General features: G+C 31.6%; 1 protein-coding gene across 1 annotated transcript in view; it reads right to left on the bottom strand.

Annotated features, from left to right (window-relative positions):
• LOC115881882 (chitin synthase chs-2-like) overlaps positions 1-24,062 on the bottom strand; it is a 43,357-nt gene that overhangs the window by 13,426 nt on the left and 5,869 nt on the right. Inside the window, exons 3-20 of the mRNA XM_030899594.1 lie at positions 23,018-23,256; positions 22,838-22,943; positions 15,979-16,163; positions 15,212-15,417; positions 14,959-15,159; positions 12,515-12,647; positions 12,242-12,444; positions 9,477-9,630; positions 9,208-9,408; positions 8,206-8,334; positions 5,392-5,557; positions 5,024-5,199; positions 4,445-4,878; positions 4,218-4,385; positions 2,398-2,527; positions 2,174-2,346; positions 1,841-2,117; positions 513-742 (exon numbers count right to left, since the gene is read on the bottom strand). Of these exons, the coding sequence (XP_030755454.1) occupies positions 513-742; positions 1,841-2,117; positions 2,174-2,346; positions 2,398-2,527; positions 4,218-4,385; positions 4,445-4,878; positions 5,024-5,199; positions 5,392-5,557; positions 8,206-8,334; positions 9,208-9,408; positions 9,477-9,630; positions 12,242-12,444; positions 12,515-12,647; positions 14,959-15,159; positions 15,212-15,417; positions 15,979-16,163; positions 22,838-22,943; positions 23,018-23,256 (3,511 nt within the window). The remainder of the gene's footprint in view (positions 1-512; positions 743-1,840; positions 2,118-2,173; positions 2,347-2,397; positions 2,528-4,217; positions 4,386-4,444; positions 4,879-5,023; positions 5,200-5,391; positions 5,558-8,205; positions 8,335-9,207; positions 9,409-9,476; positions 9,631-12,241; positions 12,445-12,514; positions 12,648-14,958; positions 15,160-15,211; positions 15,418-15,978; positions 16,164-22,837; positions 22,944-23,017; positions 23,257-24,062) is intronic.

The following is a 24,062-nucleotide window of genomic DNA, read 5'->3' as shown; positions in this document are numbered from 1 at the left end:
TTCCAAAATTTTAAATATTTTTTTTTTCTCAAAAACCGATAATGTTAGGTATAGAGATAGAGTGTTTGATATCAAAATTCATAATATTTTTACAGAGAATTAAATATGTAATAAATTATATTTGTATTAGGGTACTCATTTAGGGTTATTAATAGAGTACTCATTTAAAATAAAAAAGTTGCTATCAACTTCCGGTATTTCCGAAAGTGCCGCTATATTGAAAATATTTTAATCGATAGATCTCGTTGTGAAACAATGATGTGCAAAAAACCTCTGATATCAATATTGTAGTTCTCTAGAAAATTCTAATGCACGCTCAGCCTGAGACACCATGTATATCTAATTTTGCCAATTTATTTGCCGAGAAAATTACTCCAGATGACACTGATATGTTTTAAATAAAATTTGCCATTAGAATTTACGAAGAACCAATGTAAAACGTTGGGACAATTACAAATTATTAACAAAAACATGGAACTCGTATACCTAAGAATTATGAAAATTTCTCTTACTTTATCATCTTGAGTGGGTTTTAGATATTCTTCTAACAACTCTTTCCAAAATATTTCTTCTTTCCTTTCCAGATAAGCGACATTTCCCTTGATCAAATCGCGGTGATAAAACCAGCTGTTATTATGGAGATTCTCTGAAGGAGCTTGAAATGATTGGCTGTCATCATAATGATCATAGTTATCGCACTCGCTCGGTTCTGGAAGGACGGACACTACAGAAGCTCTAGGACCTAGAAAACATTATACTGTTTGACGAAAACGTTGCAAAGACCATAATTCTAATTCTATTTATTGTAGAAATATATAATCATATCTTAATAATAATTATAACTAATATTATTGAATATCACTGTAAAGTGGAGTCTAAGCGAAGAATCCTAAACAGAAGTTGGTATATTTTTCGTTTCATTTTCATAGAAAAAAAACTTTTTACATGAATTCTAGAAGTCGATCTTATATGAGTAAAACCATTTTTTTTATTATTCTTGATTTTTTTAAAGGGTTAAAATAAATATTAGACGTAGAAAAATGTTTATTATAATAATTTAATAGTCTTTCTTTCTAATGCAATGAACTTAATTTTTTGTCTGCTACTTTACATTTCATTAATTAAAAATTGTGTAAATTAAATAAAACCTGCAGAGAATTTTAAAAATTCCGACGATTCTAAGATTTTTCTAAAACATACTATATTTTTAGGTCACCCTGTGGATGGTTTGTAATGAGCCAACCACTTTCTTTTATTAAAATTTAAAATTGTTCTGTTTATACATTATTACGGTATATAAAAATCATTTATTCGTCTTTTGGATTAAAAATGCTGAGAAGAAAACCTCATGTCCAACCGCTTCCATAAGCTCGTTCCACTGTGTCCCGCATCCCGCATCTAGGGTTGGAACCTTATTTTTCACAATAATTATTTACTCATTTTACTACAGCCGTAATATATTATATTTAGCTTAGATGATATGTTATCTTCTTTTTTTATTTCAGTAGTATACATAAAAGTTTTTAAAATAGTGTATTTTCTTCTACATAAATTTTCCTACATACTCAAAAACCGACAACACTGTTTGCCGTTTTTTATTTTGTCCCTCTGTCTGTCAACCGGTCATTTGTATTTATCTCTGTTGCATGCGTTAAAATACAGACCACGTAGATAAAGTGCCTAGGATAGTATAATATTCTTTGCAAACCTGTGGCAATATGCACATTAAATAATTAATATGTATCTACAAGACTTAAATACACTTAACAACATTTACGGAAATATATGAAATCTTTAAAATATACAATGATTAGGGAATAAAGCCTGATAAAAAATGTACCTTCTACAATTGGTGTTCTTGTTTTGGAAATGTTGGATGGATTAATTGTCAGTGATTCTGGATGTAGGCTATTATTTTCTAGACAATCGATTCTTCTTTCTATTTGGTATGCTCGATGCTCTATGTTAGATAAGGAGTTGTTGATCATTATTAAGAGATTCGAGTTATTGCAACAGTCAGCAAAAAAGTCTCTTATTTTATAAATGGAAGATAGAATAATGGATAAATTGGTTTCCTTCTCTTCTTCTTCTTCTTCTGTATTTTCTTCTGGATTAGTCTAAATATAACACGTAGGAAATTAGTTTAGTCCCTAACCGGCAAAAACATACTTACTGGTTTTACTTCAACGGTAACTTCCCTAGTTCCCCAACTTACATTGTTCATATTGAATACTGAATAAATAACTAAAAGCATATACATACTGGGAACAGTGATTAAATATATTACTCCATAAACTAAACAAACCAATTCTTTAGGATGTAACATTGCGGCAATTACATATTGACCTGTATAAAATATATCGTTTAAAAAAGGATAAACATTATTACTTTTATTACCCATTATAATGAGGAAAAAAAGAGATGTTGGCACTAAGAGTCCATCACTTATTATTTGTATAGCAACTCCAATGAGAACAGCAATCATAACTAATCCATAAAAACTACTTACAATTCCTGCAACTGTTAACTAAAATACCAATAACAGTAAATGTAAAAATATATTTATATAAGAAATTATCAAATGTTTAGGTACTTTTTAATATGGAAGTACTTAAGCACTTTAAAATTGTACATATACTTAATATACTCCAATTAGTTGAGACAAATCTAGCAACGAATTTGTTAATGTCAAAGGAGTTGTTCATTTATACGTAAGTTAATAAAGAAGTTGATAAATTCATTGTATCGTTAATGACTTTTATTTTAACACTTTAAAGCTTCATCCAGAACTTCGCAATTAGTGGAATAAATTAGTCGTTTCAATTACACTTTATGCTTTTTAGTTTACGATCATTTACAATGTTTAAAAAACAGAATTAAAAATAATAGAATATCCTAGCAACAGCTTGCTTTAGTCAGTTGTATCAATAGAGAAAGCCTAATATTTAGCTTATAAAACAATCAACCACAATCTTTTTATAGACCACAATTGATTTTTAACCACAATTTCTCTTGACGGAAGATAATCAAATGCCAAAATGACATTTCTCGCAAATTTTGAAGTATAATTAGTGGAAAAGTTAAAAGTTTGATTACTTTTTCTACTAAAGCTTCATTCAGAACCTCCCAATTAGTGGAATAAATTAGTGGTTTCAATTACACTTTATCCTTTTTAGTTTACGATCATTCACAATGACTAAAAAACACAATTAAAATTAATAAAATATCCTAGCAACAGCTTGCGGTTGTCTGTTGTATCCATAAAGAAAGCATAATATTTAGCTTATAAAACAATAAAGTTTTGATTTCTAACTAAAATTTTTCTTGACGGGTGATAATCAAAGGCCAAAATGACATTCCTCGCAAATTTTGAAGTATAATTAGTGGAAAAGTCAAAAGTTTGTTAACTTTTTCCACTAATTGAAAATTACTACCACTAATTATGACGTTCTGAAAACGTAACAAACCAACTTCTACGACTAATTGAAACTACTAATTTATTCCACTGATTTCGAGGTTTTGAATGAAGCTTTACTGAAAATGTCTACCACTAATTTTGACGTTCTGAATGCTTATATTGAAATTAAAAGAACAAACTTCTACGCTAATTGAAACTACTAATTTATTCCCCTAAATGCGAGGTTCTGAATGAAGCTTAACTGCCACGTCATGACAGCGGTCTCCTCAATTACGCCATTTCCCTAAGAGTGGCCTGTTCCATTTAGCGCCATCATTATAGTTTTTATGAACACAAAAATGATTGTAATATGCAATACGATGTAAAATAAACCAAGGACGTCTGACTGATTCCTTACCAAATGAATGTCAGTCACTAGTTCACTAGTGTCTGACGTGACCCCACTGACACTTCCTAAATAATGCACGTGGCAGTTAAAGTGTTAATGTTCAGCATACATGATACAAGACATAAATTTTCTTGTATTGTATCATTACTGCCACCGTTATAATTATTGTAGAAAGATTTGTTTTTGACAGAGAACCGAATTTTGTAACTTTTCTAGTATTTAATATCCATCAAGAGTCAATATTTCTTTTTTTACTAGAAATTCTTCTTACTATTTGTTCTTTCAGAAGGTTTAAATATTACGTGATATCTAAGTTTTTCTTCTTTCATATTTACAGATGCTTTTATATTTTTGTTTCCCTTATACCTAGATTCGAAGTTTTTACATTTGTATGTATTTTGGTTTTCGTACCTGTGTTTGAGATTCGCAAAAGACACAAGTGAGAACAAATATTGCTACTGGAATACTGTTATACACTAACGAATTCCACTGCGACAAATTAAAAACGGTAACCAGAGCTCCTATAAGCATAAGAAATATTGTACCGGGGCCTATAATTGTGGTCACTAACAACAAATACTGAAAAAAGATATATTTCATTTTTTGTTCTTCTTTATACATTTTACAAATATAATTACCTGATAATAGATATATGGAGTCGAAATATTATCATTAATCTTAGTAACATGTTTTGAATTTTCTAACAAGTCTAAAACATTGGCCATTGTAGAAGGCATCCATCTTCTTCTCTGGATATAAAAATCATTAAAAGATTCTGGGCAGTGTGTATAAGCATCCGAAGCAGCAGTATATTCGACTTTATAGCCCCTTTGGAGAAGGAGAGTGCATAACCACCGGTCTTCACCCTGGTCATATTGAACGTAGTGTCGTGCTTCTTGAGATTTGGTGTTATATCTTGCCAAGACGTTGTGGTCCATAAGAGCACTTGCTCTAAACAGCGAAAAACAACCGGGTGAACACAGGACGCAGCCAAATACATGCTCTGTAGCTTTTTGCATCCAGTGACCTATTGCGTACTCAAATTTTTGGTACCATGCCATAACTCCAGAACCTGAAACCCGGGACATTTCTAAACGGAGTTATCAAAGTATGTTTTTGTAAAGATTTTATAATTTATTAAATACTTTTTTTTACTTCTTCTGTTAAGAAATAATCACATTTTTTGTTTTATAGATGATTTCAAAATAATATTTTACCCATGGGATGAATTCTTCCACACGTCGCTCCTAATATAGGATTCTTTTTCATATATTGTACAAGTAAATGGACAGCTTTTGGTTGAAAGTCAATATCTCCATCTAAAGCAAGTATGTAAGTATTTTTTGACCTTGCCGTAGCCTTTTCCTCTGTCAGATTTTCATTATCCAATAGTCTAAAATTTTCCACTATTTAATCAGATCTAATTGGACTCACACTGGCTTTAATTTTGAATTTATTTATAGCGTTTCGGTTATATGTACCAGTGATCGACGTTGTGTAAAAGTTCAAAATTAAAGCCAATGTCAGTCCATGAAGATATTTGGTTTCATAATTCAAATCTTATATCATAATTGAATACACATACTTATGACCCAATAGATAATACATATACATCACTTGCGACCATCTTTTCTTTGGTCTTATTTTAGCCTTGTCTTTTAAATGCACTATCAGTTTAGTTTTACCAGGTAACGTCCAGGTTAACCTACCGCCATATGGCGTAGGACATATAAGAGGAGGAGGTATGCGGACTGAAAATATACAGAGATGGAGATATGAGCATAATATAATGTAAGATACCGTATGATCGAAAACACGGCGAAGATGGCTGGGGAATGAAAATCAACGATAATTTTGGCGAGATCAATCTTTAGACGTCATTTACTAAAAATTGAAATAAAACTTGTCAAAAAATATCACTAATTACAGAAAGATCCAAAAATGATACCGCAGAGACCAGACACACAAATCTATTTCCAAAAAAATATATTTATTAATTACAACCTTCTTAAGCCAAATGGCAGTAAGCGCTAGTAAATGCCGTCTAGGACTTGACCTCGCTAAAATTATCATCGATTGTCAATCCCCAGCCGTCTTTGACGCTATTTTTTTTTCGATCGTATAATATATATATATATATATATATATGCACCCTGGTGTTCATGACGAAAAGAGTTACCAAACTGCTGAAAAATGTATCTTTATTACGTTATGAACGACTAAAATATGTATCAAAAACAATGCTAAACAATTCTTATCTTAACTTTCAAAGGAAATAATCTTATTTCTAATAAAGTGCGTATCCTCCGCGGTTTCTACGTACTTCTGCACACTGATTTGCCATAGACTGAATGATGCTCCGAATAATCTCTTGGGGAAAGGCGTTCCACTCTTCTTGAATATTTCCAAAGTTTGAAGATCTGGTGCTTGTGGACGACTTTGTAGTCTTCTCTTTAATAGGTCACAACGGTAGTCAATAAGATTGAGATCAGGGCTATTAGCAGGTCAACCCATAATTGACTTGCTAAGAGCCTGGCATTATCCAGGATGAGCAGCAAATTGAATAACATATGGTTCAAGAATCTCATCTCTGTATCGTTCAGCATTAATTATGCCGTCTAGACCTGTAAGTCCGTACGCCCATTTAAAGTTATACCTTACCATACCATGAAGGAATCTTTGAATCATCAAAATAAATAGCTTCTCTGACTGTTGTTACCAGATACCGTACATTCGGTCTTCTGTATACTCTCCGCCGGGCATTATTATGACTTAGTCGAAAACGTTACTTGTCAGAAGAACATGCTTCCACTGATCCACGCCCCAGTGAAGACGTTCTTGAGCAAAGATCCTTTATGCCCTACGATGATTAGCAGTTAAATGCGACACAACAGCTGCTCGCCTTGATCGAATGTTAACTTCATACAGCCTATTTCTTATAGTCTGAGTTGAAATTCGACTTCCTGTGGCGGTCGAGCGAAGAGCGGCTTGAACAAGATACCGAGCTTCCGGCCTCGTTGTCCACCTTATTCGTTAAGGATATGGTTTGCGAATAACAAAACCATAGTATCTGTGTCGATTCCATAGTCTGGAAATGACCGAATGTGTAATATGAAAAAGCTGCGGCACGTATCGTTGAGACCGACTCTGATGACTTCTTCAATATTTAAACGCCTTCTAACACCGTTTGGTGTTCCCAAACAAAAAATTTGCCATATTTAACACCAATTTTGACAATCAAGAAGGCAAAATCACACTAAATAAGAAACTGATTTTTTATGGAATTTATGCGTCTTCGATTGCGTCTGTATTGTTATTTTTTTATCACGGGAAAGAATTTCGTTTTTGTATGATTTATGCATGAAAAAATACAAAATTGTTCTGATAATATGCTGCTATAAATAGGTATACGGAGATCGGTCTATAACATAGTAAATACAGATACACATATATGTGATCCCTAATTCGTTTTGGTTAGTTTATTTAAACATTTTTTTATGATAATAATAAACCACATGTTGCTACATTATTATGTTGCTTGTTGTTGTAGTTGCTACGTTATTTCCAGATGTAGAATGTAGAATAGTGGAAGGGGGTTAAGCACCGCGACCTTAAAGGTGATCAACAACAACAAAGTTAATCACCGCGACCTTAACAACTCATCATACAGTCTATAACTCATTATACATGGAGATCTTGCTGTTTTAGAAGGGACAGGGTATTTACCATCCTCCTCTGACAACAGATGTTCATCCTCCAAGGAGTGGACATCTACCTCCTACGAGGGTAGACACCCTTCCACGGTTGGGATTTATCTCTCCGTGTTCTTCACAGTCGAGGATCTGGTCCCCGGCTGAGGTATTCGTGAGCAGGAGGCTAGTGGATCTCTCCCCATTTTCTCCACCTCTCTAACTTGGTCTCCCCTTAGACCTGACATCGGTGTTGTCCCGAATCTATAATATATATCTAATCCCTCTTTATCTATTGCCTCCTTGGATTTGAGGTCGCCAACTCGATGGCCTTACATTGGAGTTCTGAGCCTGAATAAAGCTCAGCAGATAGGTAGTGTCTTTTCCCTTGCCGAGGAGGTAGAAAGACCGTGATGGTCGCCACTTTTGGGATAAAAAATGTCTATACCTATGTGGCCAATTATCTTTTTTGGGATGTTTTCTCTCTTCACTGCGACCAGTCCCGGCCACTGCCAATTCTTAAGATTAGGTGCCATTTCCAAAAAACAATCCGCTGATTCTGATATACAATCTAGCAGGAGCATGCCCACCCGAATGTGTATCCCAGCAAAACGCAACTGATCCACATTTTGTGGATCGTTGCGTGGTTTTGTTCATTAGAATTATTTGCAGTTCTACTTAATACTTCAACATGTAAAATACAAACTTACCTGTAGTTTCATGGACTTCTGTCGCCGCTTCTTCAATGACGGATAGTAAAGTTTCGACGTATTTGTTGATATGAGGATCGTTATCGTTTTTATCTTTTCTTATAAAGGCATCGTCGAAGAATATGTGAGCTAAAAATTAATTTAAAAAAAAAATAAAAAAATAGTATTGCTTTTTTTATTGTATGGAGCGACCAACAATGTTTGAAGTAGTTGACGATAATGTGATAAGGATTTTAGGATTAGTGGTTGGGTACTGATGCTAAATAAAATTGTCGATCGAATGATTTTAGGAAATTATGTTAATTCATTAACATCATTTTTTGACTTTTTCACTAAACCAAACCAATGAAGGCCTCGTAAACAAACATAACATAAACAATTTTATATACTAATTCATTATAATAAAATTAAGTAATAAAGTAGTGCAGATTGAGTGAAAAGTTTTGTTCTTAAATATCTACTCTACATATTATAAACGCGTGTTCAAATATTAATTTTGTGGAATATATATCAACATAAAACGAGATGTAATTAACGAAATATCATCGTTAACAACAGCTATTTTAGAAACGTCTATGTTTACTTATTTACTGAGATTTATGAAAAAAAAATCCTTTGCCTCGGTTACAGATACCGCCACGTTTTGGAAATAGCTCAGAACGAAACACAATTGAACGAGGCAACAGGAAACGCCAAAAATCACCCCACGCCCTCCTCACGAGTAGTTTTCAGGCGCTTTTAAGAATGGAACGTAGGTCGAGGCAAACCGAAGTGGGCCAAGACAACTGGAAATAAATCGAAATGCGATAAAGTTGGGCGACGAAATGCGATCTTGACCTGTTTCGAAGAGTTCTCCGCATAGTGTAGATGCTGTTCAATAAGTGAAGCAAGCCTATACCATCTGATTTTAGCGCCTGTGATAACAGCCAATAAATATTCACTAAAACCAGAATAGCCTATTATTTCCATCATTGTTAATCGCTCAGTCGTAATTCTACTTACTTTCCCATTCGTAATAGTTGTCTAAGGGGTACCGCAAATAATTTTTGACAATTCTATGCAGGGCCTGGTCTTCGTCCATTCTAAAAATAGTTTTTAGAAATTCCAACATTTCTTCCCTGATTTCATGCCACATAGTACCGCAGGCATATATTCTGGTAATTTTGTCTTCATCAATTTCTGATATTTTATTCATTGTATCTTCTGAAAAGTCTCAATGTATATATCCTGGTATATTTGTATCAGATATATAGATCTATAGATCTTTTTACCACTTCGTTTTGTTATTCGATCTACCACCTTTCTTCTGTTTAGAGCAAGGGATTGATCAATTAGAAATGCATCGTACATGGGTCGCATAAAGAGCTGTTCTGTAGGAGATAGTTTGATATTCTTGTTTACCCAAATGTGTTTCGTAATCCACAACTGAATAGAAACGGAAAAATTAAACCAATCAATACCTTTAATCAATGAATCCTTTATAATATTATAAAGGGTGAGTCTTAAATAAGTACAAATATTTTCAGGGCTGAGATCTCGATAAAAGAAACATATCTTCTCTTTACCATTTTTCAGATAAGTCCAAAATAACCGAGTTATTTAAGTTTGAAAATTAAAAAAAAAATGATTTTTTTGAAAAAATTTTGAGAGTCATCGGATTTTTTCTGTATTGGCATCCCTTTTATGGCCGTAACCATAGAGTAAAGCCGTAACTATGGTAATATCTGAGATTAAGAAATTATACCGTGGGAAAATTTGCGGTGATCAGGCAGTTCTAAAAAGTTTTAGAAAAATATACAGGGAAATTTTTAAAGAAAATGCACGATTTTCAACATCTTTTTTTAGCGAAAAAAACCTCATAGACGTGTTCCTGGGATCGAAATATACCACCCCTGAAAATATTTGCACTTATTTAAGACTCACCCTGTATAATACTAGTAAAACTACTACTAATAAATAAAATAATAATTTTCCAGAAAAAAACTTTTATATTATATTTATTTATTTGAATGGTTTAAAAAACATGAGAGTCTACAGGCACAAACATAGTGGGGCGTCTGGTTGTGATGCTCACTGCGATGCATCCTATGAGCACGTTTTAAGCACTGTTTTAAAACGGCGAGATAGTGCGCGTAGGGTGCATCGCGGCGAGCATCGCATCGAGATACATCACTATGTAGGTACTCTTCACTGAAAACAATATATTTTTATGAAGCTACGTACGCATGTAATCAAATAATCTGATCATAAGAATGTTTTGTTTTCATATTTGCAACTAAGTCGACGAACTTAGTCGACGGCTAGTCGACCGACTAAAAATTACCTATATCAGCGTATAGCCTTCATAGCCTTAATGTTAAAACAAAAGGATATTTTAAATTCATATCTTTTGACTTTTTGCTGTTAAAAATAAAATAAGCAAATAAATAAAATATATAGGGTGATTCACGGCGATGCGCGATGGTACGTTAGACGTTTATGGAGAACCGGTGATTTATTTTTGAAAATTTGGATTCTTGGAAACATCTTTCTTATTATAAATGGAACACCCAGTATATTATTACATTTTTGAAAACTACTTTCATATCCCAAAATTTTTCTATCATACTAGTCTATACCTATCTCTAAAAGTTTTTGAGATAAAACATGTGTAAAATTGATAAAATGATGATCTTCTATCTTAATAAACATTGGTAAAATAACAATGCTTTTGACGTTTTTATAACGGAAATATTTTTTTTGACTTACCTGATATGTCGATTTTCCTTAATCTAAGGTTAAATAAAAGAACAAAATCAAGTAGAATTTGTGAATAAAAACTCAAAAAATAATGAAAATATTTAGAAAAAGGAAACGTAAACGTCAATGTCAGCCAAGTGTTAGAGTTCAATTGGATTTACCACAGATTATCAATTTGAACGATTTGAACCACAGTCGATTCCAGTCTAGAGATTTTCGTTTTTTAAGCTTCCCATACTGAAGTCCGCCATATTGGGAAATTTTAAATGAATACAAGTATAAATGTAAAAATTTGAAATATGAAAGTAATTTCGAAAAAATGTAATAGTATACCGGGTGTTCCATTTATAATAACAAAGATGTCAAAATGAAAACAAATTATTATGTTTACACTCTTAGTATGAAACGAAAGCACTGAAACGTTCAAAATAGTTTAGACAGATGGAGCAGGTGTCTTTATGCAAGAATACAAAAAAAATAAAAAAAATCCTATCACAGCTTCTCCATAAACGTTCAACGTACCATGGCCGTTTATATTCTATTTTATAGTTTATTTATATAACATTGTGTAGAGGTAATAAATTTTATTATATTTTAAGATATTATTGTTTATGAACCCATTTTTATGTAATATGTATTATTAAGCATTTTATATTTTTATATCGCGAGTTCTGGCGTATTAAATTAGATATTTATAAAAAATTATTAATAAAAAATATGTTTTTATTATTTTAATTATATTTTTGACATATTATATATTTGTCAAAAATTGTAGGTGTAGGATCTATTTTAGATAGAGGACTGAGATGATAGAGAACTCTTAGTACACCTTTTGGTATATTTTAGTAACATCAGAATTTCGAGGTTATGATTCTATGGTTTGAAATAAATATGTGTCCTCCAATGAAAATGCGAGTTACTAACTCTAAAAATGCTAATTCTGAGCTGGCAAATGAGCTAGATGCTTTACCTAGACCGTTATTCAGAAGCTACAAACCTATCGATGAAAATATGCATGAAAATTTACTTCCTACGTACACAGTCTGGTACACAGGTGGCACACATCATTGCACGCCACAAACTTATTTTTCATCGGGGGAGATTATCACGAGATAGCGGGATTAATTTTTTTACAACTTCAAAACATCTACCCCGAATGGGGTAGCTGTGATAACACTGCCGTTACCAATTTTCCTCTCGCTATGACTTGCATTTTTACTCCCAACGCGCGTAACGAAGTGTCACTTCAATAATTAACAATTATTGTGTCATGCTTGCTATAATCATTGTTCCTTACCTGCGATAATAACCATATCAGCCATATCGAATTCTCGAATTCTATTTCGATAGATGGAGATATATTGAAAAATAAATAAGTTACTTCTTTTGGGAAACTGCCGAAGAAAAAGCAATTATCCTTTTCGAAGGCACTGGTTATAATAATCAAAATTGTTACAAGTACAGGAACCGTAACCGCTATTGGATACGAAAAACACGTTTCTGTAAGAGAAATAATGAAAGTATACATTAAAAAAAAAGGAAAAAGGATTTAAAATCTATAGTCATATACCTTGAATCATAATTTTACAGGCAAATCTTCCAAGAAAATAGCAGGCGTATGTTGATGAAATATTGACAAGCCATATAATCAGCTGGTAAGTTACATTGTTGATAATTTTCTGGATTTGTGCCGATTGTGTGACCTACAATGTCCATCTACTATTCTTAACTAATTCTAAAATATGATCGAAAAAATAAACGGAGTCAACGATGGCTATAAAATAAAGCTCGCTGTCATTTTATATGAGAAATGTCATCGATGTTCATTTCCAAGCCAACTGGACGCCGTTTTTTTTTTCGATCATACGGTATCTTCTGTTTTACAACTTAACAAGTATAGCTAGAGACGTGAGAAATATAAAATAAGAGACGCCCCTGGATGCGCAGTGGACAGCCCACAAATTTGCTTTAATCAGATTGGTCGTAGCGTAACTGCATCTCTCTTCCGCCTAATGCGTTCTCTGTCTATCGTGTGCGCGACCGGTGCTATCCCCAAGTCTCTTCCTATATTTGTTAAACTGTACTTAATATTTTCCTTCAGGGAAGGAAAGTACAATTAAATTTGGTGAATTTATATGTTTTTTTATTTGATTTTTATAATTTACCAGATACATTTTAGTATATATTATGTCGCAGACGTATCCAATAACTCGGCATTTTGAAAAAAAACTAGGCATATTACAAAACGCCGCCATTTTTGACGTTAGAAGGATATTTTACAGAGTCTATCTGTTTTCAGTCGCTTTGCAAAATGTCTAAATGAAAACAGAGAGAGATTAAATGAGATACTAACATTAAGGTTTTAATATATGTATTTTGTTTTTAAAATTATGTTACTTATAATTATTATAATGCTTTTGCTCATCGCTGACTAAACTTTGATAATTTTTTAATCTGCCTGGTCACGACTTGGCATTTGGCATTTTGTAAAACGACGGAAAACTATTAGGCACTCTTTTTGCAGAACTCTACAGAAAATATCGTCATTGTTTAATGCCTAATTCTGATTAGGCTTTTTGCAAAGTGAGTGAAAATAGATAAGCTTTTTGTAAAAATGTCTTCTTTTGTTTAAAGAGCCGGCGTTTTATAATATGCCTAGTCTGTTTGCAAAAAGCCGGATTATTCTCTGCGCCTACTACATATTATAGTATATTATTCTTTATACTTTCATTTTCCTTCCTTCATTTTAAATGAAGATTATACAGGGTGAGTCTCAATCGTCAATTATCGTTATACAGGGTGGTCCGAACTGTATTCCGGAAACTTTGGCAGCATATTCTGCAGATAAAAATAAGTAAAAAAGTTCGTATAAATGTATGTTCTAAAATGTTTAGTTTTGGAGATACCGGGTGTAGAAGTTTCATTTTTATTTCGATTTTTTCGAAATAATTTCAGAAGTAACATCAATATTTGGATGAAAATTGGTGTCTGACATTTTTTTAGAGGGGAAAAATCTTCAAAAGTCTAACGGCAGGTAGTGTGGGATTTTTGCCCAGTAAAAAACCGCCTATAGTGTTTTTCTGCCAGTTTTTTGACATGAGAAATTTGATTTTGATGTCAATAGGGGGTGACACCTATATGTGTTTTAACGATTTTGAAGAGTAATAACTTTTCGTCCGTGCTTGTATAAAACTACTGAGTCAAAAAATATATATTTCCGTAATTTTCTACGTAAAAAGTGTCTCTTGGTAAAAATCGCTACGAGCAATCGTTCTCAAGATATTTAGAATGGAAATAGTCAATACATGTCATTATTGACAAAAAATAAACATGCTGAGTAGATAGAGTTATTTGAATGAAATGATAAATTTCTGAACTTTTAATTTTTTAAAATTAACCATTTTAATTTTTCTTGATGATGATAAAACAGTTTCTTTGGCACAAAAACAATTTAAATTTTATTATTTCAGTCTGATAACTATTCAGTTAAAATGTTTAATTTATGTCAATGATGATTATAAGTATTGATAATTTCGATTCTAAATATCTCGAGAACCATGAGTCGTAGCGATTTTTACCAAGAGACTTTTTTTTACGTAAAAAAACGTCGCAAATGCATATTTTTTGCCCAGTTGTTTTATGCAGGTACGGATGAAAAGTTATTATTCTTCAAACCAGTTAAAAAATATGTAGGTGGCGCCCTCTACAAGTAGGAGTCATATTGACACCAAAATCAAATTTCCCATGTCAAAAAACTAGCAGACACCAATTCTCATCCAAATATTGACGTTACTTCGGAAATTATTTGGAAAACATTGAAATAAAAATGAAACTTCTACACCCTGTATCACCGAAACTAACCATTTTAGAGCATACAATTACAGGTACTTTTTTACTTATTTTTATTTTCAGAATATGATGCCGAAGTTTCCGGAATACAGTTCGGACCACCCTGTAGAACGGTACATATTTTTGTGTTGGAACAAACCTCTTTTATTATCTTAAATCACTCACCTCGACAACATCCATTCCATGTTGCGAAAAAGCATCTGTAAATTTTCTAAATATAAATAGTGCATCACCTTCTAATTGTAAAATAGTTAGTGTTGTAGCAAAGAATAGCACACACTTCAAAACAGATATGATCGCATAACTGAAATATTTATCTGTGCGAAAGTCCTTTTTTGCTTTCGCAATTTTTTTAATAAAATCTATCTGAAAAATATATATATATTATTGAGAAACTAATAATTTTAAAATAATTTACGGCTGTTTTTTCAGTAACAAAATTTTCCCACCATCCGAAAGATATACAAATGGAGGCAATAGGGATCAGCCATAGAACAGGTTTATGTTGGTTGATAGGCCATATCAATAGAGCCGATATTTGTGCAATAAATGCCAATATATCCAATGTTATATTCAGGAATCGTTCTTTATCATAGGGCGGTCTTATATTTCTGAGAATGTTAACTAAAATTAATATATTTATAAATCATCATATAGTAACATATTTGCTGAACGTTGGTTGCTAAATATCGTCGGACTACAAGCAAAATACACTAAGACCGATGTTTAAATTTTTGACCTATTTCATTTTACCAGATTTCTTCAAAAATATAGAACTGTACTCTGGAAAAATCCACCAATAAGTCTTCTAAGAACGATTAGTTTCATTTTTAAATTATTATAAAAAATAATTAAAATTTTAAATTATAAAAAACAATCAACCAATCACGTCTTGTCTCGGTCGATTTCGATCGGTTTCGGAGTCTGTGGCCGAGACAAGCCAAAATTCCCCGCAACATAAAAATAGCATTGCGTTTACTTCTGAAAGTATTTCGAGAAATGCTTCGCGAAATGTTTCACGAAATATTTCCAGAATATTTCGAGAAACATGTCGGGCATAGTGTAGAGGGTGTTTAACAATATTATTTGATTTACAATACCTTTTTTATATAACACAAAAACTAACTGGTATTCCATATTTGATTATTTTTTCTAGACACTTTTTTACGTAATGTTATATTTTACCTAGACTAGGAATAATGCAGAAACCATTGGTGAGCATCGCTGCTTGAATGACATCCAATTCCGGTAGTATTTTAAAAACCAACAACGCACTTCCGAAGGCAGGCAACGATTCTGTTACAACCAAACAAATAAAATCCCACATCTTTGGAAGTTTCCATGTTTTGAACATTAATATATAAACAGATCTGAAATAAATTTATTAATACATTATGTTGTTAATAACAAAAGTGTGTATAGATTTTATAAGCAAAATAAATTTTTCTCAGTATGTTATAAAAACTAAACCTTTTATTATATTCATAAAAAAATATATCACCCAGATATCACCTTAAACGCCTCATAAAAACATGTAAACTAACTTATTACGTGATTATAATAACATGAAACTACATAATTATATCACAAAGGTGATATCAGAAATCGTTAAGGTTGATCACATGTAAAATATCTATTCTAAGATCCTAACGACAAGAAACCATCAAGATCTTTGATCAAGATCAAGAAACTCCCGCATTGACTGTCATTCCATCCCAGCACACTACAAAGTAGCTAAAATTTTGCCAGTAAACGGCCACAAGCAAACGGGCGGGAGTCTTGTCAAAAAAATCGTTTTTATTATCGATATTTTGACGGAAATAATTGTCGGTAGTGATTTTTTTTTATATAATTATCTTCCTAGGGGTCTGTTATGTCTATTAAAGTGGTAAGTTTACCGAAATAGTTACTTATTTACCTTATTGTGATCATTTTCTTATCGAGTTTTTAACATAATATACGGCGACGCGTCATTGTCTTTGTTTCGTGTCAGGATTTCATGGCAACGCGATATTATTTCGATGCACAGCAGACAACATTGATAGAAAATTTCAATACGGCGCGGCGGCGGCGGAGAAGTCATGCCGCTTACTCAACATCGTTTGAGCGACATTGCCCGGATTTTTTATGATCACCGCTGTAAATCATCGATGACTCTATATTATGTCAACATTTTATGTAATCTAGATGTTAATTTAATTTATGTTTTGCCTTGTAGAGATGCTTATTTGTATGGTTATACCAAAATTATACACGAGAAAAATGGTATCTAAGCTAAAGGATAGTGTTAGTGTTTCTACTAGATAATACCTAACTAAAAGGTAATAAAAACATATAACTATTTAACCTTAGAACTAAATAAGAATAGAGTTTTACACATATTGTTTACTTAAATGAGTGAATATAATTTTAATTGTAATAAAATAAGTATTTTGTTTTTTTTAGGTTAGAGTAAAGTTTCATTATGAAAATATTGAAAATGTCAACATTTTAATGCAATCTCGATGTTAATTTAATTTGTTTTCCCTTGTAGGGGACTTATTTGCATGGATATGCAGAAGAAAAATGGTATCTAAGCTAGAGGATGGGCATTTTCTTCGAGACAATAAAAGGTAATAAAGAATAATTGACCATAAAACTAATTATAGAGAGTTTTATAGATTATACCAAATAAACTGAAATAAACTTTTAATAACGTGATTAAGCATGACCGGCACAACATTTTTTATATATTTGTTATAAACATTTATTATTTATATCATCGGAACTCACCTCCTTAACAGCACTGAAGGGACTATTATTATTATCGCGTGCATTTTGTACACTTCGCACTATAAGCTGCTTAATAAAGAACAATTTTTGGAATACGACGCCTGCTAGTAAAAAATTCAGGCGTAGAATACCACTACACATTCACTTAAACCAAAACCTCGTAATACTATGATAATATGATAATACTCGTAATGTATAATGTAATACAAAACTAAACTGCCAAAACAAGGAACAAATCAAAATATCTCTAAATAAATATAGCAACTTGACATTTTTTAGAGCAGAGCCAGTGCCGTCTCTAATAGATCAGCCACGGCGCGGACTTTTGTTTACTACTTCTATCAGCTGTTAGATATTCGGTTAAATTCTGTATTCATATTTTGTCGGTTGATTTTTAGTATTATTTGTTATTGTAGTGCAAAAAACTAATTATTTTGGTGTTTAAGTGACATAAACTACTACTAGATATATGGTCACTCGCTGTTTCTCATAAAAAAACACGAATGTGCCATAAGTTTTTTTATTTATCATGATTTTTGTGTGTGTTTTTTAAGACTCTAACAATTCATCAATAAAGCTTAAGTGGAGTGTGTTTTTGGTACTATGCCTCATATTTGTTGGTCCTGGTTGCAAGGATAATTATACTGGTCAGCCTAAAGTGTCCGGAAAAGCAAGAAAAGCGCGTACGAGTTATAAATCAAGACAATTCCATTGAAAATATCTTTAATAAATTTAAAAATAATATTCTCCCAAGCTGGTATTAAAGAAAACTGGATAATTATGTTTATTTTATTCATATTGTGGAATCTCCACTCCCAAGTAATGTTGGTTTAGCTTCGATAGATTCAAACACGTGGGTAGGTATTATGATCTAGGGAAAAATAAACAATATGTGTGTTAAAGATCATGAAAAAGATTATTATTTTGAGTTTGGAACTTCAAAAAGATTTTTGTAAAGACAAGAATGATAGAGTTTAAAAGAAGAACGTGTTTTTGTTTGATAATATAATAATAAACATTATTTCTAAATTACAATATAAAATTGTGATAGAATAGTCAAAACAAATACAATAATAAACCTCTTACGTATTCATCTATGTGAAAACGAAAAAATACTGATACAAATAATATCTTTCTTTTTTCTTTGTATGATTTTAACAATTAATAATGTAATGTACAATTAATTAATATAATGTATGTAAACCATAATATATTTTTTGTTCAGTAATTTTTAATGAATAGTTGATTATTTATAATACCAAATTAAATATCAAATATTTAAAAGTGATGGCTGAATACAATATGAATAAAATAACAATAAAACTGGTATATTTGCAGTACAAAATTATGTTTTAAGGACAAAGGTTTTACTAAAAATAATAAGAAATTCATATTTCTTTGTTTTAATTGGTCTAATGTTATTTACATTTTATGTAAGAATTATAGCGTATCATCGAAAAAAAAAACGGCGTCTAGTTGGTTTGGATATGAACATCGATGACATTCCCTAAATAATTTTATATATGAAATGACAGCGATCTTCATTTCATAGCCATCGCTGACGACTTTTTTTTCGATGATATTGTATTATTTGCAAATATAATTTTTCGAACATTGATTCTTGCAAAATATACATATATAAATTTTGTGAATGCAAATAGTAATACATTACTAGTAGATATTGATTTTTTGTTAAATTAGATCGATTTTCAAACCCCAAAATTTAAAGTATATTTTATATTTTACCCATTCTCTAATATACCTATTCATTATATTGCTCTATACCTGTTCATTATAGTATATTGTAAACATATACTATAATATATTGTAAAACATTTGCTGCATTTGTATGGTTCATAGTGTATTTGCCAAAGTATTTATTACTATAAATGGGTATATAATATATTATATTTATTAACTGTATACTATGTATATTTCATGTAAACTATATCATTTTTAAAATACAAACCAAAAATCTGAGGAATAATTATATTTTCCATATTATACTCTATAACATAATTTATTAATCCGTAGTATCTAGCGTGACGTCATAAATCTCGCTTCGTGGCTGTTCTATTAGAGACGGCATTGGCAGAGCTACCACCAGAAAAGCCAGCGGGAAATTTAAATTTCATTTTCTGCTCTGAACATGTTTATGGCTGGCAACAATAACTTTAATAATCGCGTCCTCGAAGACGAAACAAAAAGTTTATTTGGTATAATTTATATTTATCTTCTTTAGTTAAAAGACTGAATATAATTTTAAATGTATATGTTTTGTTTTCTGTAGGTTAGTGTTAGTGTAAGTTTCATTATGCTATCAAGGAGGGAATTCTGGAAACACGTAAGAATGATAATAAACTAAGTTCACTGAATTAACTTTGCTAAAGCGGCATTAACAAAGGTAATAACGTACCGTATGATTGAGAAAAAACGGCGTCAGCGATGGCTATGGAATGAAGATCGCTGTCATTTTATATGTAAATTTATATGGGAAATGTCATCGATGTTCATTTCCCAGCCAACTGGACGCCGTTTTTTTTTCGATCATACGGTATTATTTTTATATACAGGGTGATTTTATTGGCGACACCAGCCATTTTATTGAAAAATCGCTTTTTATTCAAAATCTGAGTCAGATAGGTATAGAAAACCCTAATATTTACCACGTTTTCATGGACTTTTGAAATCGTTTTGAATCCAATCCTCTTCCCCGTTGTCATGCAGAGACAAAAATTAAACTGAAATCGAATTGAAATCGATTTGAACTGACAGCACAAAGACAGGCTATTTTACCATATCATATCTGTCAAAACTAATTGATACGTTTGTTTATGTTTATGTCTTCCTAACAATGAATAACTAACTCAGAAAGCGATAATTGCTTTCTGGGGTTTTATCCATTTTTCTTTCCTTTTTGCAAAACATAGCACCGAAAACTGGCAAAATGTCTAAACATAAACAAACCAAACTTTTAAAATTGAATTAATGCGCATGACCTTCATTTTTCAATTCGATTCCGATCCAGTCATCGTTTTCATGCAAGTCAAGTTAGTTTAAATCCCAATACGATCCCAGAAAAAGGTGAATCGACCTTGAGACTCAAAACGATTTCAATGCTTGTTTTCATGGGGGTGTCAATACCAAAACCGTATTCAAAACGATTTCAAAACACCATGAAAACTCCTAGTAATAGTTTGAAAGAGCATATTTAAATCTGCTTCGACTTATTTAAAAAAATACATTGTGTTTTATATGTTACTAGTTACTAGTGATTTTATTTTGTGAAGAAAATTGGCCTGAAGGGTTTATGCTGAAAGATATGGGGGCAAAAATGAATCTTCCCGATAAGCGTTCCTTTAAAAACCTACTTGTTCTATTTCTCAGAGCTGGTACTACTGGTATTGTGCTTTATGAAAAACCTAATACGAAACCTGTAGATGGAATTGAAGAAAATGAATTTGCCTTAATTGGCTCTTATGGAAAATCCATACATCTACAAGTCATCTTAAAATACCTCAATGAACTACTTCTTTGTTTTTCTTGATAAAATAAAATAATAAATACTTATTTATTAAACTATTATAGGTAAATTAAATAAAAGTAAACTGCTATACATTTAAATAAAGTGCATAAACTAATTTCGATTTTCAACGATATAATGTTATGGGTATCTATTTCTAAGAATGAGAGAAATATTAAGGTTTTATTTTTATATCGAAGCGGGGTTGATTTTGAGTTGACCAATTTGCCTAATTATTTTTTATCACAATTTAATATTCTATATTATTATTTATCTGTATAATTAAATACTTTTGAAAAAGTATTAACATTCTATTATTATTAGTAATTGTAATTATTAGTATTAGTAATTACAACTAAAATCGATACAATAAACAAAGAACAAAACTAAAAAAACGTATCTTTTGAGTGACGAGTATAGTTTGCTAAAAAAATCAAAGATGTTCAAATTGAGCACCTCCTTGTTGAATGCACAACAAACATCTTTTGCGCACAGAGTTACAACGATTTATAAGGCGAATTGGTTTAATAAGTCCAAAAGCTTGCCTAGTAGCCTTCTGCAATTCTTCTATCGTCCCAATGGTTCTTCCCTTATATATAAGGTCTTTTAATTTCCCCCATAAAAAAATCGAAAAGAGTTAAATCACAGAATCTAGCTGGCCAAGATATGTGCCCCTGGTTCCAATCCAATTCTCTCTAAATTCTCCATTTAATAGTTCAGTTGTAACCCTGGCGTTTTAATTGTAATTAGTAATACTAACCTAGAATGTTGATTTACCTTTTCAAAAGTTTTTAATTCTGCAGATAAATAATAATATAGAATATTAAATTGTGATAAAAAATAATTAGGCAACTAGGTCATAACACAAAATCAAGGCCCGCTTCGATACAAAGATAAAAAACCTAATATTTTCCTCATTCTTAGAAATAAATGCACATAACTTTATATCGTTGGAAAGGGTTATACGCCAGCATTTTTTTTAGTTCATAGCCAACTATGATTTCCATTTAAAAAATTATATTTTAATCATTTCTGACAAAAAGAGCAAGTATAGAAAAGAACTGATTAAGCCACTGAATTGTGCTTAAAAAAGTACCTTAAGAACGTTTTTACAGAATTTTATTATTTCGCGAAATACAAAAGTTAGGGGCAATTTTCCAAATGGTAAAAAAATCAAAAAGACCCCGTATCTCAGTTAACAGTGAAAATATCAAGAGGCGGTTTACGCCATTAAACGTATCTCAGAAATCGAGCCCATGACATCTATGTCGGTTTTGCTCTATCTAGTCAGGAAATAGGTTTTCTCTGTTAAAACAGACCAATTTCGACCACCCTGTACATTCCAAAATAATTTTAAATTATGCACATTGCCTTCCCTCATATACCCATAAAATATTATATTTATACAGCTATCCATTTTTGTATAATTAACCGAGGCGAATGAGGTGCGCAACCCTGTATATAAAATAAGTTATGGAGTTTTACGCAGAATCTAAAAATGGAGATACAAAAAGGACATAGAGCAAAAAGGACATAAAGCATCCTGTGTACTCCAAAAGAATTTAAAAAATATACCATATGTAATGTACCTATAACAGTTTATTACAAGTTACTAAGGATGTCTGAGGACAGATGTTCTGGAAACAAGCCTCAAGTAGTGAGGCCACAGTGCGTACTTCTAGGACATTCTTCGTATAATACGAAAAAATGTGCATTAAATGAATTACAATAACAATAATAAATACGTACCTTATAAAAGTTAAAACTTCTGGAACAAAGTAGGTAAACATAATTAGCCATATCCAAGTGGCTCTTTCAACAGCTGGAACCGTAAAATTGTATTGTCTTGTTGAGTCTAAAAATATAGTATCAATAATATTTTCTTCTTTATTTAAAAACTAACTAATTTAATAAAAAAAATAGAATTACCAAAAGATTTATTACAATAGGGTCGGGTTATGTCAATCTTAATTTGAGAAGTCATAAGAAGCAAGGTAATCTTGGACGTTACAGCACTGCCTAGTATTAGTAAAAAAACTAGAATAATAGTAATTATTTTGATTATTACTACTCCATAATCGATAAATTTTGATTCGGCCATTGAACCGGTTTTTTCTTTGCGATGAATTACTTTGAATGTGTTCCATGGTTTAACTACTTCTCCTTGTCTGTAATGTAGAAAAGTAAACATATAGATACCGTGTGGTGCATCGGAACGCGGGACATAGGAAATCCCATGTAAATTTTGAAAATGTCAAATACATATTATCTCCCTAGATGATTTTATGCAAAAATTGTATTAGACTTTTTTGAAAGGGCGTTAAAGTTGTACTGTCGCGTCGTCTACAATGTGGTTTTATTTGGAATAGGCATCTAAAAGTTATTTGCAATACAAAACTGTTAAGGTGAGAATCTTTAGCATTCGACAGAGGTGTCAGTCAGAGTGTTTTCAGTCCATCTAAATTTCTGTTTTCAACGATGACTAAAGAATACAAGGACGAATAGCACCCGAGACCAAACTGTGACCATTCTTCCAAACAGTGCCGTGGCACATATTTTTCTTAACATAGCCGTTTGAAGCGATATTTATATTTTTAATCCATATATATTTTTTTTTCCCTTTCTTGGGTAAAAAAGAAAGGAAAAAAATATATATATGGATATAATTCTAAAGGTTTAAGAAAAAGAAAAAAAAATAAACTCTTATATTTTTAATAAATGTTTTTACTACGCCTATGGTGTATCAGGTGGTATCATACTAATTAATTACGAAAAAAACGTGTTAAAATGTTCATAAAAGGTACAAAACTAGTATCGATGTATAGCTCATATAAAGTACATATAATATCAGAAAAATAATTATCGAATTCAACAAAAAAAACGCTAAAAAGGTGGAGTGTGCTGTTTATTTCCCTATAAAACGTAACTCCTGGCTCTTTCTTATCATTGTGCCTTTTACACTTGAAAGCTGAAC

The sequence above is a fragment of the Sitophilus oryzae genome, unplaced genomic scaffold (genome assembly GCF_002938485.1).
Source record: "Sitophilus oryzae breed Bouriz unplaced genomic scaffold, Soryzae_2.0 scaffold_1744_pilon_pilon, whole genome shotgun sequence".
Lineage (NCBI taxonomy): Eukaryota > Metazoa > Arthropoda > Insecta > Coleoptera > Curculionidae > Sitophilus > Sitophilus oryzae.
The sequence above is the reverse complement of the archived record's forward strand: the minus strand, read 5'-3'. Positions and strand labels throughout refer to the sequence as shown.